The sequence below is a fragment of the Chionomys nivalis genome, chromosome 2, assembly GCF_950005125.1.
Source record: "Chionomys nivalis chromosome 2, mChiNiv1.1, whole genome shotgun sequence".
Classification (NCBI taxonomy): Eukaryota; Metazoa; Chordata; class Mammalia; order Rodentia; family Cricetidae; genus Chionomys; species Chionomys nivalis.
The window spans coordinates 109,336,803-109,356,873 of record NC_080087.1 but is presented as its reverse complement, the minus strand read 5'-3'; the positions used below and the strand labels follow the sequence as shown (position 1 = coordinate 109,356,873).

General features: G+C 39.9%; 1 protein-coding gene and 1 non-coding gene across 4 annotated transcripts in view; one reads left to right on the top strand and one right to left on the bottom strand.

Annotated features, from left to right (window-relative positions):
• The window catches only part of Gigyf2 (GRB10 interacting GYF protein 2), a 139,664-nt gene that overhangs the window by 105,041 nt on the left and 14,552 nt on the right, over positions 1–20,071 (top strand). For all 3 annotated transcript variants that reach the window (XM_057754646.1, XM_057754637.1, XM_057754656.1), the window contains exons 21-25: positions 2,162–2,320; positions 9,272–9,508; positions 13,398–13,520; positions 19,194–19,418; positions 19,538–19,743. In XM_057754646.1, coding sequence (XP_057610629.1) covers positions 2,162–2,320; positions 9,272–9,508; positions 13,398–13,520; positions 19,194–19,418; positions 19,538–19,743 — 950 coding nt within the window. The remainder of the gene's footprint in view (positions 1–2,161; positions 2,321–9,271; positions 9,509–13,397; positions 13,521–19,193; positions 19,419–19,537; positions 19,744–20,071) is intronic.
• On the bottom strand, positions 7,137–7,242 carry LOC130870652 (U6 spliceosomal RNA). Its single transcript, XR_009056787.1, has one exon. It is a non-coding gene; the product is annotated as a U6 spliceosomal RNA (small nuclear RNA).

The following is a 20,071-nucleotide window of genomic DNA, read 5'->3' as shown; positions in this document are numbered from 1 at the left end:
ATATGTTCTTACTGTGGTGATGCCTCACTACTGTCCAGTTGAAGAATAGCTCACCTTCCCTTTCCAAACTGAACATTCTTGACCTTTGAAGCAGTGATTTCCATTTTTTTCCCCCTGCTATTTACATTCTTCATTCTGTCTCTCATGATTTTGACTACTCTGGGTACCTCATGTAGTTAAACAATGCCTGTCTCATGCAGAACTCTGTGTGTACAAGCTGGGTCACCCCTGAGTACCTCTTGTCTAGATTACTTAACTAATCTACAGTATAGATTTTCATGTGTTTTCTCTGTTTCATTTTGAGTAATTAGTTGACCTTAACTTGCTTGGTCTGTATTTCTAGTGGAGTATTTATAGACTCCAATGGAAGACTCTCCTCTGATGGCCTAAAACATAGCTTTTAGTCACAAGATTGTACTTATTTGCTCAGGACCCATGATAAAATAAGTACAGATCTCTTAGAATTACACCATGTTAATGTAAGATAACAGTAAAGGACTAGAAACATGATTAAAGCACTGACTTATCTTCCAGAGGAACCGGGATTAGATGCCAAGCACCCACATAATGGCTCATAACCATCTATAACTCAAGTTCTATGTCAGTGGTTCTTAACCTTCCTAATGCTGAGACCCTTTAATACAATTTCTCATATTGTGATGACCCCCAACCATAAAATTATTTTGTTGCTATTTCATAACTGTAATGTTACTACTGTTATGAATTGTAACATAAAATCTGATATATAGGATATGTGACTCCCCCAAAGGGATTTTAACCCATAGGTTGAGAACCACTATTCCAGAGCATTCGGTGTTCTGTTTTGCCCCCTAAGGCTATCAGGCACTCATGTGGTACACAAGGCAGGTATACATTCAGGTAAAACACCCATACACATAAAAATAAATAAATCTTTTAAAGATAAGAGGCTATGAATTTGAGAGAGAATGAGGCGCGGGGTCAAGGAAGATGATGTAAATACAGTACACATGTATGAAATTTTTTAACGATTCAGAAAAGAAGCCAGGCAATAGTGGTTTAAGCCTTTAAACCCAGCTTGGGAGGCAGAGGGAGCTAGATCTCTGAGTGTAAGGCCAGCCTGGTCTACATAGAGAAACCCTGTCTCAGGGGTGGGGTTGAAGGTGGGTTAAAAAAGATATGCATTTAATTCTGCAGCACTTAGCGTTCCTTCTCTACATGATTCTATGTTGTACTTATTGGTGGAACTGTTATCCTTCAGAAGATGTTCTCATGACTTTTTTTCACTAGGTTTTGATGTATATGTAGATTTAACTTCTTTATCCTTTTTTTTTTTGTTTGTTTTGTTTTGTTTTTTTTGTTTTGTTTTTCGAGACAGGGTTTCTCTGTGGCTTTGGAGCCTGTCCTGGAACTAGCTCTTGTAGACCAGGCTGGTCTCGAACTCCCAGAGATCCGCCTGCCTCTGCCTCCCGAGTGCTGGGATTAAAGGCGTGCGCCACCACCGCCCGGCTATCCTTTTTGTTTTTAAGTGATTAAAAAATAAGGGCTAAAAAGTACCAAGAGAAAAAGTAGCACCTGCGTTCCAATATTCTGTCTAGGGTTAGCAGTAAACATGTGTCATCTGTCCAAGCCAGGGTAGACTTCTTACTGTTTTGCAGTGTACTAATATTTTAAATAGTTGGCTTTTTGTTCATTTTATTTCTTTTGAAGACAGCATCTCGCCATGTAGATTAGGCTGGCCTTAGAGTTATAGAGGTCTTCCTGCCTCTGTATCTGAGTGCTGGGATTCAAATCCTGCACTACCTTGTCCAGCCTCATTATATTTTTTGTTGTTGCTATTGTTGTTTGTTTGCTTTTGTTTTTATCTGCCACTCTTCTCCACCCCAACAGGGTTTCTCTGTATAGCCCTGACTGTCCTGAAACTCATTCTGTTGTCCAGGCTGGCCTTGAACTCAGAGGTCTGCTTGCCTCTCTCTCCTGAGTGCTGGGATTAGAGATACGCACCACCACTGCCTGGCTTGTTTTTTATCATATATACCTGCCTTCTCAACTTACATGGTACTTTTCACTCCAGATCTTGTTCTATACCTACAGAGACTTAGTAGCTCATTACCTGTTCCTCTTTGAATACTGGCAAGCCAGAGCTTCACACACATTCTATCCACCCTGCTGTTTTCTTTAGGAGGAGGCTCTGCGGCGCCAGCGGGAGCAAGAGATTGCACTGAGGCGGCAGCGAGAAGAGGAGGAAAGGCAGCAGCAGGAAGAAGCACTTAGAAGGCTGGAGGAGAGGAGGAGAGAAGAAGAAGAAAGAAGGAAGCAGGAAGAACTGCTACGCAAGCAGGTGACAAGATACTTACTGTGCTGATTGGTTTTGAAGCTAGGAGTTTGTAGTAGGAAGCAGCTCCTCTGAGGTTTCTCAGCTTGCTGACAGTTACCAAGAGAAACCTGAGTGTTCTGAGGCTTGTTACTTCAGTCTGTATTCTTTACCTCTTCAAATGAACACTTGTTCTCTGAGGGAAACAGAAATCGATCTTTCTCATTTTCTTCATCTCTTTGGTAAAAGTGCAAAAGGTGTGGGGTTTTAAAAATTTATTCTTATTTTTGAGATGGGGCTGGATCTCACTACATAATCACTATGTAGATCACATTACCTCCAGTCTCACAGAACTCTGCCCACCTCTGCTTTCTAAGTGCTGAAATTAAAAGTATGCACCACCATTAAAAAATAAAATCCATAATAGCATGGATTTTGGGCCTTTCTATTTTCTATATGCTTTTTTGGTGGCGTGATTAAAACACTCAGGTTTTGATTTGGTAATGTTTAGGTTTTCCCCACCAATTTAAAGCTTTAGTTCTCTTAGATGTGTAATCTTTATATTCTGAAAATATATTCTTTGTTAAATAAATGTTTTTACCTGTATGCTCCTTTAGTCTGTGGTTTGACTATATTCTTTGTTCTTAATAGTATCTTTGTAATGTTTTTAAGAATTTCAAAAATGAGTATACTCTGTTTACATTATTTCCACCTCTGTCTGTCCTCCTTCCAACTCCTTCTTTTCCCTATTCTGCCTTCTTGAATTCATGACCTCTTGTTCTGTAACTATTTGTATATGTATACACACACAAACAAACCCTCCAAAGTCCACCTGTTGCTTATAGATACATTTGTTTAGGACTGACCACTTAGGATTGGGAAGCCTATTGGGGGCTTGTCCCTGGAGAAAACGGATTCTCCCTCCCTTGAGAGCCATTGAGTGCCTATAGCTCTTCATATAGAGGTGAGACTGTGTTGAGATTTTTCTTTATGTTGTTATATTGACTGATATGATCGTTTCAAGTCTAATTCAGTCAACCATACTGTTGATGGGTACAGCGTCTGTGCCATGTCTTTAAGACATTATCTCACAGTAGCTGTCCTGATTTTTTTTGGTGCTTATGATCCTCTTTGATGTTCCCTGAACTGAATGTTAGTTGCAGGAGTTGTGTTGTAGATTACCCTTTTGAAACTGGGCATGTCTCACAGTCAGTAATTCTCTGCTGCGAAAAGAAATTGCTTTGACAAAAGGTGAGAACTGTACTTATCTGTGTCTAAGGATACAGTTGGAAGCTATAATGGTTTAGGAAAATGGCAGTAGTGGGTTCTCCCAGTAATAGGGTTTGACCATTCCGGCCATAGGTTCTTCACTAGGCTTACAGTACCAGGTATGAGGTCTCTATTATTGAGCAGCCTTAAGTCCAGTTGACATCTGTTGGTTACTCCCAGAATATAAGTGCCATTGTTGCACCATTGGGAGTATCCTTCTCAGCTTGCCATTTTTGTGATTTACACATTTTACAGCTGGGTAGGATTGTTGATTACTTTTTTCATCTGGCAGTCTGTGTGGCACCTTTTGGTACTATGAGAGCTTAGTCATTAGGGAGGAGGCTTCTAGATTGATCTCTTATTTCTATAATCAAGAGTGTGTCATGTCTTTAGCAACAGGGTCTCACTTTCAGAAGGCAGCCAAATATGATGGTAGTAGCCTGTATTACTTTAGGGGGTCTCTTGTGGTCTCCTGATTAACAACTTGAAGGAAATGTTTCTTGCCTGGAACTTGGGTTTTTGTTAGATTGTGTTGGATAATTCTACTGCTTGTCTGTCTGTCACCCTACCTGTTTATTATCTGTCTAATCTATTGTTTCCTTGTGGCTTTTTCAAACATGTTCTTCCCTCCTTCTCCTTCTGTATTGTCCTCCCTTCCCCTACCCTAGTTAAGTCCATCCCCTTTAAGTCTCTCCCTAGTTAAGTTTTTCTTGCTTTCCCCCTTCATATCTGTGTCCTACTATCCCATTTTCTAGAGTTCATTCTACCCCACTTCCCACATTGTCCTTTTCTACCTTCTGCTTCTGTAATGTAGTATGAATTTTTGGAGTATGATGTGAATGCAAGCACCATGTGTACCACCAAACAAATAATGGAGGTCAGAGGACAGCTCCCTTAGGAATTAGTTCTCTCGTTCCATCATGGTTTCCAGGGATGATCAAGCTCAGGCTGTCAACCTTAAATCACAGGTGCCGAGACATCTTGGCTTCCTGGAGTTTTTAAACTTTTCCTTATGTTCAGAGAACATAACCTCTAAGTTCTCCATGATGGTGTGTCTTGGTGAACATAACATGTGTATTTTCAGGCTATCTACTCCTCAGCAATTAAGTATAATCCTGCAAATAATATCAAAGTGATTAATACATTCGGTATTTTCATTTCTTTATGTCCTGTTTTGTCACTGCTAAGAGAGGCATTCTAAGATTTTATTTGTTCATCTCTCTCTCTTTTTTTTTTTTTTTTTTGGTTTTTTTGAGACAGGGTTAGTTCTGTCCTTTTCCCGTTGTGTTTTAAATTCTGTTACTAGTTGCATACAAATCTACTATTGTTCTGTCCTAAGACCTTGTTTGTAAGTTTAGTGGGGAGGTTCAGCTCCCCTTAATGGAATGTATATGAGAAACACACTGGAACACTGAGGGTGAAAGGAGACACGTCCTAAGATACCCAGATTTGCAAAGCAGCTCTGTTGATTAGTGGGATTACAGATGTTGAGCCAAATTGCCCTCAGGTCCTCATGCATCTCACCTAGCCCTTTTGGTTTTTGAGAAAACATATAATAAACATTGTGATTATAAAGTTTATGAATTCTTGCCATCTTGGAAGGCTTTTTTTTTTTAGGCATTTACCTTGTTGAAGACAATTGTTAAAGCTGTCTTCTTAGTACTAGCCTGTCGTAGAGCAATTGAACACTTTTCAGTTCTTCCAGCTATTCCATTTTGGTTCAGTCCCTTAGCACTACCTCGTGCAGGTTGGGTCAGCATCTTTGAGGGCTCATCTCTTACGTGGTTCCTTCCGTCATCCCTCTTTGCACATCTGCCTTCTAAATGTATATCCACACGCTGTTCCAGAAATCACACTTTAACCCTCTCATGTTACTTAGACTCTGTGAAATCAGATAGTGTCTTCAGGAGAAAAATCGCAAATTTGCAAATACTATGTTTGGTTATTTGTTTTGCAGTGCTGAGGATTAAATCTGGAGCACTGGTGTGCTAGGCAAATGCTTTCTCTGACCATTGATAGATTTGTTTCACTTTGGTGTTCAGTTTGTTACTGTTATTATTATTGTTATATTATTAATTGGTTGGATTGGTTTTGTGTTTGTTTGTTTTTGATTCCTTAAATTTTATTTAATGCTTTTAAATTACAGACTTTGGTGCAGTCATGGTATTCTACCACTGGGGAAAACCAAACCTCCAAAGCATTGCATTCTAATATTTAAGATTTTATTTTTAGAATAATTTTAGATTTTCAGATAACTTGGGAAAATAGAAAGCACCCATATATGTTCTGTATATAGTTTCCTCTGCTATTAATATTTTACATTAGTATGGTACATTAGTTAACAGTTATAATGCCAGTTATCAAAACCCCATTGTTTATTCCGATTGTCTGAAAGCTTTCTAAGCATCCTTTTGAGCTACAGGATTACATTCTTACTAATCACATTACATTTAGCTGTCATGCTTCTTATGTCCTTGGCTGTGACAGTTTTTCATACTTAATTCTTTTGAAATATGTTTTAAATTAAAATAGAATTATATCACTTTTCCTCCTACCTTTCCTCTTTCCAGCCCCTCCCAGGTACCCTCCTTTGAACCTCTTCCATGCCTCTCACATGCATACAAATATGTATATACATGTATGCACAAACATGTATGTATGTATAACACAACTTGCTGAATCTGGTATTGTTGTTTATATATATGATTTCAAGGCTAACTACTTTGCATTGGACAACCTGTGAGGAGGCTCATCCCTAGGACAGGTTAGTTTTCCTCCCCCAGCAATCATTAATTGCCTGTAGTTCTTTTTCCAGGGCTGAGACCTCTTGAAATTTTCCCATTATCGCCATTCTTCCCATCTTGTTTTTGTAGACATTTTTAGGAGAAACTGTTTCACAGCATCTTTCTTAGTATTCTGCTCTTCTATTCTTGTAGCCCCATCTTCATAGATGTTCTCTGAACCATAGATGTGAGAGCTGTGCTGCACCTGTGTCTATTGGATCTGGATTTACCATGGTCTATTGATCTCTGCTTTGTGTCCAGGTGTGGCTTCCTGGAATGGTCTCCATTTTCTGTAAGGCGAGGTTTCTGTGATGAGCAATGGTAGCTACACTTATCTGTGGGTATAAGGAGAAGATTTAAAGTTTGTAGTAAGAAATTGTGCTGGTTTGGCAAAGTGGTGGTAGTAGATTCTTTTCTAAGGTCCATGACCTCACTAGCCCCTGGAATTGGGCTGGGATTCCAGTATGAGATATAATTTTCCCCCTTCCATTTAGACAGCTGTTGTTTGACACTACCACATGAGTGCCATTTAGTGCACTTTTTTTTGCATATTTTGCCATTCTGGTAATTGTGTAATGTGCTTTTGAGTATTGAACCTAGCTCAGTCTTGTTAAACATTGTGCCACTATCAAACATCCACGCCCTCCATCCCTTCCTTTGTTTTTGATGACCTTGATTTTTTTTTTATAGTCTAAAGCTAAACACATTTTATCAATTTTGAAATTGAATTGGGTACAAACCCAATAAAATTTATAGCATAACAAACATGTCCACCTAGGACACTTGAGCCTAAAAATAAGGAATGTGTCACGAATTTGCATGTCATCCTAGCACAGGGCCCTGCTGATCTTCTCTGTATCGTTCCAGTTTTAGTGTGTGTGCTGCCAAAGCGAGCATGACCTTGATGATTTTAAGAAATACTTTTCAGGCTTAAAGGATATCCCTTTACTGAATTCGCTTGAAGTTTTCTCATAAACAGACTGAGGTTTTAGGTGTTGGGTAGAAAGATCACAGAGGCAAAGTGTTGTGTTGTTTTCTTCAGTGCTGGCGATTGAACCTAGGACCTTGAGAATGCTAAGCAAATCTTCTACCACTGAGCTATAACCCCAAACCCAGAGGGGTGTTTTCATTATATTGTATCAAGGGTAATATATTAACATGGTTTATAACTGTTCAACCTTGATCACTTGGCTGAAACAGTGCTGGTTCAAAATTAAAACTCTTTTAAAAGCTAAAATTGTATTAGGGAAAAAAAAACAGCTCGTGTATTAGTGCTTGGTGCTGGTTAACCCTGCCATTTCTAAAATGCAGCACAAACCATTCATTCATTCATTCATTCATTCATTCATTCATTCATTCATTTCCTTTTCAGGGTTAGGGGGTGAGGTTTTGAGGCAAGGTGTCTGTCACTGTGTAGCCTAGTCTGGCCTGGAACTTGAAATCTATTTGACTCAAGCCTCCCAAGTGTTGCATTGCAGGTGTGTGCCACCGTACCCAGCAAATGTTCATAGAAGACTTTAGGAAATATTTTGGTCTTCAGCGGCTGCTCACCGAATCTGTAGGCAGAGATAGTATACTTTTTTGTTTGTTTGTTTGTATTTGTTTTTTTTCAAGATAGGGTTTCTCTGTGTAATAGTCCTAGCTGCCCTGGAACTAGCTCTTATAGGCCAGGCTGGCCTTGAACTCACAGAGATCCACCTACCTGCCTCTGCCTCAGTGCTGGGATTAAAGGCGTGCGCCACCAAGTTAGTGTACTTTAGAGTACAAACACTGAAATACCCATCTTAAATGGGTTCAAACAGTATAGTCTCCTATGTCAAGGAGATCTGACTCTAAGTCCACTGGGCATTTAGCACTAACTCAGCAATGCTGGTGGGATTCAGATCATTTGCATACTCTTCTATATGAGCTCTTGGTGGGTTGATTTCTGCTTTTAGGTTCTTTATCTCAGGTTATGACTTTTGGGTGTGACAGTCTTGTACAACCTCTGTCCAGTAAAGGAGTGACTTTTCTCTATATTACTATTTTTGTTGAGAAAGGGTGTCTCATAGAATTCTCCAAGCAGATGTCTCCTTGGACCAAATGTAACTAGGAAGCTTTAAAGCAAAATGTGTCATTTTTTAGTATCTGAGGTGGCAGGCAGTGTTATTTGCAAGAAAGATGTCTGCGTCCTTGTTAGGTTGAAGCAGGTTTTATTTGTAGCAGGCTTAGGAAAATGTCCTGGACAGAGGCAGGGAGAGGGTGTTAGTATGAACGAGGAGTCTCTGAAAGAAAGGATAGAGAGGAAAGCCACCTCCCAGAGGTTCACAACCAATCTTAGCTTTGGACAGTGTATTATCTGGACAAGATAGAGCATTGCAGGCATAGCAAACCAACTCTGCAAAGGTGAGGGCATGCTGAGCACTGAGGCAAGTGAACCACAGGACATAGTGAGCTGAAAGAAAATGAATGCAGATAAGGGGGAAAGTGTAGACAGGAAGGAATTAATTACGGAGAGATGTTTTGAAAAGACCGGAATTTAGTGATTTTTGAGGAGTCACACTGGTTTCAGGCCTGGCTGGGTCTTGTTAAAACTATTGTTCTTGCCAGGCCTTATGACTTCTTGTGAAGAACCCTGGAAAACTTGCTCAACCTGTAGTACTGAAATGACATTTCTAGGAGATTCTGTCACAGCAGGTGGTAAACTACTTTTGAGGTCAGCATTTCACCATAGACCATGATAATCTGTTAGAGTTGGATCCTTGAGCACACTAGGCCTTTGCGACCCCTGTAAAACCTACTTTTCACTAATGTCATCCAAAGCAGGGTTTTTGCCTTATCTTTTTTGTATAACTCATGATGGAAGCCTTTAAAAGCAATATTTTATCCTCCCTACAATTAATTAAAAAAATTTTTTTTTCCGTCTTTAATTTTTCCTTCTGGAAAGGAAGAGGAGGCTGCCAAATGGGCCCGAGAAGAGGAGGAAGCACAGCGCCGACTGGAGGAGAACCGCCTGCGCATGGAAGAGGAAGCAGCCAGACTTAGGCATGAGGAAGAGGAACGAAAACGGAAGGAGCTGGAGCTGCAGCGGCAGAAGGAGCTGATGCGCCAGAGGCAACAGCAGCAAGAAGCCCTTCGAAGGCTGCAGCAACAGCAGCAGCAGCAGCAGCTTGCACAGATGAAGGTATAATCCTAGACCTAAGAGAAGCCGCTTATGTTAAATATTATGTTGGCTATTTGGTTCATCAACAATGTATGTGTGTCTGTGTATGTTGTTAATTGTTTAATTGAAAGGCACACACATGTGATAAGGATGGAACAAGCAGTGGCAGAGGCACAACACAAGCCAGTCTGCTTTTTTTTTTTTTTTTTTGTGGGGTTCCGTGACAGTTGAAGTGCCTCTTCTTTACCATTTCAGCACTGCTGACAGGAAAATCAAAGAAAAGAAAGTGCTCTGCAGCCTAGGAGGGGCAGCAGGCACGACAGCATCCTGGTTTTTGAGTGGGACCGACAACACAGCACTCAAACACAGTTGGGGTCTTATTAAAAATTGCTAAAAGACAGGCCAAGGATGGTGGCACAAACCTTTAATCCCAGAACTCTAGTGACAGAGACAGGCAGACCTCTTAAGTTACAGGTCATCATGGTTTACACAGCAAGTTCTAGGCCAGCTAGGGCTTCACAAGAAGTATAAGGGGGTGGAAGGTTTAAAATAACTTTTTGAAGTTGAAAATTAATACTAAGAGTCTGCTTTAAAAAGGGGGGGTGGCATGGTGATGTTGAGGGTGAATAGGAAGGACCAGTGGAAAAGAACTGCCTTGATACAGTTGGCAAGACCGAATTTGTTGATTGCCCAGATCTGAAGGTTGTAGGTAGAAGAAGCTGGGTATGGCAGAGCGCTCTAGGGGATAAGTATTGCTCATGGAATCAAGTGGATAGAAAGGTTGAGAGCAGCTTGGTAGGTATGCTCTGCAAACTTCATGTTGAGTCTGGAATTAAGTTTAGTCTCCCTTGTCTTCAAGGAACTCACAGGATAAAAATATGTAGGGGGACTTGGAATTCAGTGATGTGAGCAGAGAAGAGGAGGTGACATTAATAAGGCAGTCAGTAGTTCTCAGTGATGTCACCTGGATCTTGTAAGACATGCAGATTATGAGTGGAACCCAGCAAGCAGGTGTTTAAATAAACTCTTCAAGGGACTGGTAAAATATAAGCCACCGTCCCTCCAGGCTATTTGCTGAGATAAGTCAGCTTCCAAACAGTCTTTTTAGGGATAGAAAGGGTTTTCAAGTTGAACTGTTTGCCGAATAAAGTCTATGAGAGAAGCATTACAGTGAGCAAGGCTTGAAGGTTAGAGACACTTCCGAATCTCTAAGTGAAATCTTGAAAGCTGGAGAAATTACTTGGTGGTTAAGAGTGCTTGCTAGCTACTTTTCCAGAGGATTCCCATTGACCACATTACATGGCTCCTAGATACGTATTAACTCTAGCTCCAAGAGGCTCCTATGCCTTTTTCTGGCTCTGCTAGTGCCTGTACTCACATGCACACAACATACACACATACACATAATTTTAAAATAAATATTTAAATAATTTTTTAATTTTATGTACATTGGTGTTTTACCTGCTTGTATTTCTGTGTGAAGCTGTCGAATCCCTTGGAACAGGTGTTAGAGACAGTTGCGAGCTGCCATATGGGTGCTGGGAATTGAGCCCAGGTCCTCTAGAAGAACTCCCAATGCTCTTAACTGCTGAACCATCTTTTCAGCCTCCTAAAATAAATCTTTAAAAAGTAAATTTAAAAGCTAGTCCAGGGCTGGAGAGATGGCTCAGCAGTTAAGAGGACTAGCTGCTCATCTAGAGGTCCTGAGTTCAATTCCCAGCAACCACATCGTGGCTCACAGCCATCCATAATGAGATCTGGTAGAACACTGTATACATAATAAATAAATCCTTTTTTTAAAAAAAGCATGTCCAGAATGAGGAATGAGATAAATATGGACAGGGCCCCTAATGTCATAGCTGTATATACTCTAGCAAAGGATTAGAACTTAAAGGTATGCAGAACATGGAATAACACTCTCAGGTTTGCAGGAGAGCTAAATGGGGGATGAACTTGAAGGAAACAAACTGTAGGTTAGCAGGCTACAGTCAGACAAGAGACAGATGTCCTAATTGAAGCCTGTTTAGTTGGGAAGGAGGAGTTACTGGTAATACCATTAATTATTGAGTACTTCCTTTCTTAGGTACCATACCAACAGTTTTCCGTGTGTCATATTACTTCAGAGTGTTTTCTCACAAAGCTTAGATATTGATAACCTACATTTTACTGAAAAAGAAGCTGAGTCTTCCAGGATTTATCCCTACTGCTCATTCTGACTTTTTGGAACCCATTCTCTTTGGAGGGATACCTTGCTCAGCCTATCTAGATATATTGGGGAGGGCCTCGGTCCTGCCTCAAAGCAATGTGCTAGACTTTGTTGACTCCCCATGGGAAGCCTTACCCTCTCCAAGGAGTGGATGGGGATGGGGAGGGGAGGTAAGGTAGAGGAATCAGGAGGGAGTGGGAATTGGATTTGGCATGTAAAATGAGAAAAGATTTTTCTAATTAATTAATTTTTTTAAATATTTATTTATTATGCATACAATATTCTGTCTGTGTGTATGCCTGCAGGCCAGAAGAGGGCACCAGACCTCATTACAGATGGTTGTGAGCCACCATGTGGTTGCTGGGAATTGAACTCAGGACCAATGCTCTTAACCTCTGAGCCATCTCTCCAGCCCCCTCTAATTAATTAATTTTTAAAAAAGAAGCCGAGTCTTTTGTTTAGCCAACCAAGAGTTGGTAGCAGAGCCATGTAAAGTTAATTTAGATACCTTTAAAATAGTTTGAAACTATAATTTAATTTAGTGGGAATTGGATTTGGCATGTAAAATGAGAAAAGATTTTCTAATTAATTAATTGATTAATTTTTAAAAAAGAAGCCAAGTCTTTTGTTGAGCCAACCAAGAGTTGGTAGCAGAGCCATGTAAAGTTAATCCAGATACCTTTAAAATAGTTTGAAACTATAATTTATAGAGAAGAACAAAGAATTCTCTTTAGAAAACCAGACTTTGAAAATACAGGTTTTCAGGACCATGTGTTTATATTCTATTTTGCTCATTAATGTAAAGGATATATAAAGTGGATTGTTGGGTTTTGTTTGTTTTTTGCTCCAAACCAACGTAATTTTCATGACTAGGGCTAGGACTGCATTGTAGCCTGGTTGTTAGCAAGTGCTCTTCTTCATAAGATTCGGAATGAAAACTGCTTGGCCCCTTCATTCATTGTCTAACTCAGCTTAGAAATCCTGGGCTTTAAATTCACTCACTAGGTCCTTATATCATGTCCTTATGGTCTTTATCCATTAAAAGTCATGTTTTGGTTTTGGTTTTTTCGAGACATGGTATAACCTTGGCTGTCCTAGAACACTGTAGACCAAGTTGGTCTTGAACTCAGAGAGATCCACCTACCTCTGCCTCCTGAGTGTTGGTGTTAAAGGTGTGTGACACCAATGCTCAGTGGATTAAAAAACATCTTAAACTCTATTTAGTCACTCTTTGTTACTTCTTATGATTTTGATTCTGTATTACTAGTTGTGTCGATGCTCAGTGTAACAAATTTCCACCCAAATGGGAGAGCAAGCATTAATACATGTGTGTATTTTTTAGTTGTTTTAAAATAAACATAGGTTGGGAGAAATGAACAAAAGAAGCAAGCCAACTGAGAGATTATTGTGGAAAAGGAATTTTTAAGTGAATTTTGGTTTTTTGTTTGTTTGGTTTGGTTTTTCAAGACAGGTTTTCTCTGTGTTAACAGTCCTAGCTGTCCTGGAACTAGCTCTTATGAACCAGACTGACCTTGAACTCACAGAGATCTGCCTGCCTCAGCCTCCCAAGTGCTGGATTTAAAGTGTGCCACCACTGCCCAGTTCAATTGAATTTTGTAAAGGTGAGGAAAAATAGAGGCTCTGACCATAAGTGCTGTCCTTCTTCCTTGTTTGCTGATGCTCTGTCATGTGTGTTGTTTTTAGCTTCCCTCTTCTTCAACATGGGGTCAGCAGTCTAACACAACACCATGTCAGTCCCAAGCCACACTGTCATTGGCTGAAATTCAGAAGCTGGAAGAAGAACGAGAACGACAGCTTCGAGAAGAGGTAAACAGTAAAGGCAGCCTAGTTTAGTATTCCAGGCACCTTACTATAAGAATTGCTATGTACCTGAATTTGACTCATTGTTACTAAAACCTGCAGCTTGCGATTTGACCCTTTGATATAAATGGATTTAATAGGAATAACATTAAAGTTGGGTGACATAATTGTTTCCTAGAACTTTTTACTCTAGCTTTTCAACTTTTATTTAATTCATAAATAAAAGTAGATAGCCTTATACCTGTGTATACAGAACTAATAAACTCAGTGGGTTGTTTTTAAAAAAAAGAAAGAGATGAGGTTGTGTTGGCATAGGTGGAGGGAGGTAGATATTATCAAAGTACATTATATGTATGTATGGCATTCTCAAAGAATAATGAAAACTATTACTAAAAATACATAGTTTGTTGAGATTATGGGTAATTTTGCTCACCCTGTCTTAATTCTTTTATTCTGTTCTCATGTTAAACTACACTTGACAGAAACAACTTAAGGGAGGAAGGAAAGTCAAGGCAGAATGAACATTGCGTCCACAGTCAGGAGGCGGGATTGAGCACATGCTAAGGCTCAGTTCCTTCAGTCCTTTGTACAGCCCAGGATCCTAGTTAGGGAGTGGTGCTGCCAACTGATCTGGTGTAATCAAGATAATCTTCCACATCCCAGAGATCAATTGTCACTTTGGTACTAGGTCATGGCAGGTTGACAGTTAACATTAACCATCACACATCCACTTGTGAATTTGTTGTTCTGAATGCAGGGCACATTTTTCTGTAAAGGATATTGGGTCTTCTGAATATCTCAAAAAAACTTTTAATATGACAAAAATAGTATCTCTATTTTTAACTCTGTCTGTATCATTATAGGATAGGAAGGGCACAGAATAGAGGGAATTTGGAGAGGATAAATTTTCATTTATTTATTTATTTGTTTGTTTGTTTGTTTATTTATTTATTTATTTAAGATTTCTGCCTCCTCCCTGCCACCGCCTCCCATTTCCCTCCCCCTCCCCCAACCAAGTCCCCCTCCCTCATCAGCCCGAAGAACAGTCAGGGTTCCCTGCCTTGTGGGAAGTCCGAGGACCTCCCACTTCCTTCCAGGTCTAGTAAGGTGAGCATCCAAACTGCCTAGGCTCCCACAAAGCCAGTACATGCAGTAGGATCAAAACCGAATGTCATTGTTCTTGACTTCTCAGCAGTCCTCATTGTCCGCTATGTTCAGCGAGTCCGGTTTTATCCCATGCTTTTTCAGACCCAGTCCAGCTGGCCTTGGTGAGTTCCCGATAGATCATCCCCATTGTCTCAGTGTGTGGGTACACCCCTCGTGGTCCTGAGTTCCTTGCTCGTGCTCTCTCTCCTTCTGTTCCTGATTTGGACCTTGGGATTTCAGTTCGGTGCTCCAATGTTGGTCTCTGTCTCTGTCTCCTTTCATCGCCTGATGAAGGTTAATATCCAGGAGGATGACTATATGTTTTTCTTTGGTTTCACCTTCTTATTTAGCTTCTCTAGGATCACGAATTATAGGCTCAATGTCCTTTATTTATGGCTAGAAACCAAATATGAGTGAGTACATCCCATGTTCCTCTTTTTGGGTCTGGCTTACCTCACTCAGGATAGTGTTTTCTATTTCCGCCCATTTGCATGCAAAATTCAAGAAGTCATTGTTTTTTACTGCTGAGTAGTACTCTAATATGTATATATCCCATACTTTCTTCATCCATTCTTCCATTGAAGGGCATCTAGGTTGTTTCCAGGTTCTGGCTATTACAAACAATGCTGCTATGAACATAGTTGAGCATATACTTTTGTTGTATGATAGGGCATCTCTTGGGTATATTTCCAAGAGTGGTATTGCTGGGTCCAGGGGTAGGTTGATCCTGAATTTCCTGAGAAACTGCCACACTGTTTTCCAAAGTGGTGACACAAGTTTGCATTCCCACCAGCAATGGATGAGTGTACCCCTTACTCCACAACCTCTCCAGCAAAGGCTATCATTGGTGTTTTTGATTTTAGCCATTCTGACAGGTGTAAGATGGTATCTTAAAGTTGTCTTGATTTGCATTTCCCTGATCGCTAAGGAAGTTGAGCATGACCTTAAATGTCTTTTGGCCATTTGATCTTCTTCTGTTGAGAATTCTCTGTTCAGCTCAGTGCCCCATTTTATAATTGGGTTGATTAGTTTTTTACAGTCTAGTTTATTGAGTTCTTTATATATTTTGGAGATCAGACCTTTGTCAGTTGCGGGGTTGGTGAAGATCTTCTCCCAGTCAGTGGGTTGCCTTTTTGTCTTAGTGACAGTGTCCTTTGCTTTACAGAAGCTTCTCAGTTTCAGGAGGTCCCATTTATTCATTGTTGCCCTTAATGTCTGTGCTGCTGGGGTTATACGTAGGAAGTGGTCTCCTGTGCCCATGTGTTGTAGAGTACTTCCCACTTTCTCTTCTATCAGGTTCAGTGTGTTCGGACTGATATTGAGGTCTTTAATCCATTTGGACTTGAGTTTTGTGCATGATGATAAATATGGATCTATTTTCATTCTTCTACAGATTGACATCCAGTTATGCCAGCACAATTTGTTGAAGATGCTCCCTTTTTTCCATTGTATACTTTTAGCTCTTTTATCGAAAATCAGGTGTTCATAGGTTTGTGGGTTAAAGTCCGGGTCTTCTATTCGATTCCATTGGTCGACTTCTCTGTTTTTATGCCAATACCATGCTGTTTTCAATACTGTAGCTCTGTAATAGAATTTGAAGTCAGGGGTGGTAATGCCTCCAGACAATCCTTTATTGTATAAGATTGTTTTGGTTATCCTGGGTTTTTTGTTTTTCCATATAAAGTTGATTATTGTCTTCTCCAGGTCTGTGAAGAATTTTGATGGGATTTTGATGGGGATTGCATTGAATCTATAGATTGCTTTTGGTAGAATTGCCATTTTTACTATGTTGATCCTCCCAATCCAAGAGCAAGGGAGATCCTTCCATTTTCTGCTGTCCTCTTCAATTTCTTTTTTCAAAGACTTAAAAGTTCTTGTCAAGCTGGGCGGTGGTGGCGCACGCCTTTAATCCCAGCACTCGGGAGGCAGAGGCAGGCGGATCTCTGTGAGTTCGAGGCCAGCCTCATCTACAAAGGGAGTTCCAGGACAGGTTCCAAAGCTACAGAGAAACCCTGTCTCGAAAAATCAAAAAAAAAAAAAAAAAAAAAAAAAAGAAAGAAAAAAAAGTTCTTGTCAAATAGATCTTTCACTTCCTTGGTCAGAGTTACCCCAAGATATTTTATGCTATTTGTGGCTATCGTGAAAGGTGATGCTTCTCTGATTTCCCTCTCTGCTTCCTTATCTTTAGTGTATAGGAAGGCAACTGATTTTTTGGAATTGATCTTGTATCCTGCCACATTCCCAAAGGTGTTTATCAGCTGTAGGAGTTCTTTGGTAGAGTTTTTGGGGTCGCTTATGTATACTATCATATCATCTGCAAATAATGAAAGCTTAACTTCTTCCTTTCCAATATGGATCCCCTTGATCCCCTTATGTTGTCTTATTGTTATTGCTAGAACTTCAAGCACTATATTGAAGAGGTATGGAGAGAGTGGACATCCTTGTCGTGTTCCTGATTTTAGTGGGATGGCTTTGAGTTTTTCTCCGTTTAATTTAATGTTAGCTGTCGGCTTGCTGTAAATAGCTTTTATTATATTTAGGTATGACCCTTGTATCCCTAATCTCTCCAAGACCTTTATCATAAAGGGGTGTTGAATTTTGTCGAATGTTTTGTCAGCATCTAATGAAATGATCATATGGTTTTTTTTTCTTTCAGTTTATTTATATGGTGGATTACATTGATAGATTTGTGTATGTTGAACCAGCCCTGCATCTCTGGGATGAAGCCTACTTGATCATAATGGATAATTTTTCTAATGTGTTCTTGGATTCGGTTTGCCAGTATTTTACTGAGAATTTTTGCGTCGATGTTCATGAGTGATATAGGCCTGTAATTCTCTTTCTTGGTTGGGTCTTTGTGTGGTTTTGGTATCAGGGTAACTGTAGCTTCATAAAAGGAATTTGGCAATGACTCTTCCTGTTTCTATATTGTGAAATACATTAAGGAGTATTGGAAGTTCTTGGAAGTTCTGGTAGAATTCTGTATTGAAACCATCTGGTCCTGGGCTTTTTTTGAAGGGAGATTTTTGATAACAGTTTCTAATTCTTCACGGATAACAGGTCTATTTAGATCGTTCACCTGGTCTTGATTTAACTTTGGTATATGGTACTTATCTAAAAAAATGTCCATTTCTTTTGCATTTTCCAGTTTTGTGGTATACAGGCTTTTGTAGTAAGATCTAATGATTCTCTGAATTTCCTCTGTGTCTGTGGTTATGTCCCCCTTTTCATTTCTGTTCTTATTTATTTGCATGTTCTCTCTCTGTCGTTTAATTAGTTTGGATAGGGGTTTGTTGATCTTGTTGATTTTCTCCAAAAACCAACTTTTTGTTTCATTGATTCTTTGGACTGTTTTCTGTGTTGGAGAGGATAAATTTTTGATAGAAGGTAATTAATTCAAGGCCTGCTGTTAGTTGTCTTGTTCATTAATTTATCAACACATATTTTACTCATTTATAGTCTGGGAGTACAGCCAAGTATAAAACTGGTGAAATGCTCTGCTATTGTGTACTTGCCTTCTAGCTTAGGAGAGATGGGCCATAAAAATTAAGTAAACTATATGTATGGTACTTTAGAGAGTGAGAAGTGTCAGAGAGAGAGAATTGCTAGCAGGAACGAAAGAGGAGAGGATATGGGAGTTGAGGGTGGCTAGGGATAGAATGGTAGTTTAGACACATGGGGTAATGTAGCCATCCTGAAAAACAAGCTTTATGTAGCTAGTGCTTGAGCAGAGTAGTCAGTTTGTTGGGGGAATGGAAGCTGTCATGTTTGGATCTGGATTGTACCATTCACTGAACCTAGGCAGCTGCCGGTACACTGAGAGAGATGGGAGTTGTCGGTGTATATGTGTGCACATGCAGTGTATGTACTGGCCATCATCTATCTATAATTATATATATGGAATATGCATATATTCTAAATAGTGGACACCATCCAGTAGATTAAAGCATTTTCCTGCCTTAAAATTTCTTTCTCACCTAATGTAAACACAAAAGAAAGGAAGGATTAAACTTTACTTCTGGGATTACCTTTCTCCAAAAGGTTATCAACAAATAGGTGTCTCAGAGAAGATTGTTTTCAAGGCTAGAAATTATAATAATTTTGGTCTCTATTGAGTGAAAAGTTAATGTGAACAAGACTTAGAGTTCCTGTAGGCTCCCTGTGCATGCTAAGAAGGTATTCTGTTGCTCACCTACACCCTAGCCACAGCCCCCAACCCTACTTCCAAAAGTTAGTATCTCACTCTGATTATTTGATTCATGTTCTTGGAACCTTTTATTCTCCCTATTCCTTACAGAGCATGAGATTGCTGTTCCTTGTTTATTTGTCACACACAGAAACCAAAGATAATGTTACTTGTTTTCCCTTTCCTGGAGCACCCTGCCTGGGACTCTATAACCCATTCATTTTGGACATGCTCAGTATTAAGCAACTCTTGATTTGTTTAGCTGTTGTGTATTAGTATTCTGTAGTGTCCTGTTGCTTGTAACTGATGTAAAAACCAATCCTGAGTTTGCTGTCCTTAACCAACAGCAAAGGCGTCAGCAGAGGGAATTGATGAAGGCTCTCCAGCAGCAGCAACAGCAGCAGCAGCAGCAGAAACTTTCAGGTTGGGGGAATGTCAGCAAACCTGCAGGTACCACCAAGTCTCTTCTGGAGATTCAGCAGGAAGAGGCCAGGCAGATGCAGCAGCAGCAGCAACAGCAACAACAGCAGCAACAGCAGCACCAGCAAACAAACAGAGCCCGGAACAGCACAGTGGGTTCCTGTTATGAAGTGCAGTCCTGGGCACTGCTTTTTGCTTATCTTGTCAAGCTTTACAAACTATTTTTAAATGGTGTTAACTAAATTCTTTCTTTCTTTTGTCTTTTTGACAGCATTCCAACCTGCACACCAGCATTGGGAATTCTGTATGGGGCTCTATAAACACGGGTCCTCCTAACCAGTGGGCATCTGATCTAGTCAGTAGTATCTGGAGTAATGCAGACACTAAAAACTCCAACATGGGATTTTGGGACGATGCAGTCAAAGAGGTGGGACCTAGAAATTCAACAAATAAAAATAAAAACAACGCCAGTCTCAGGTAGGGCTCGTAATGATTATACCTGTGTACCTTGAATTGGTGCGAGTTGAGGGCAGTGGAAGGGATGTTAGATATAGTGTTTATTTACAGTTTCATTTACAGCATGTAAGTCATAATTGTGGTGATTGCTCTCTACCCAGTGAAACACACTTGATTGTTCCTTGAGCTTACTCTACTCCTGAGCATGTAACCCCTTTCTCCTACGTGATGACAGCCTGATAATAATAATAACAGAATATTTTGTGTTAATATTTTTCCAGTGTTTTCTCTAGGTAACTTAAGAGGATTTTGTTAATTTGTATTTTTCAACTATATTTATATTAGAATG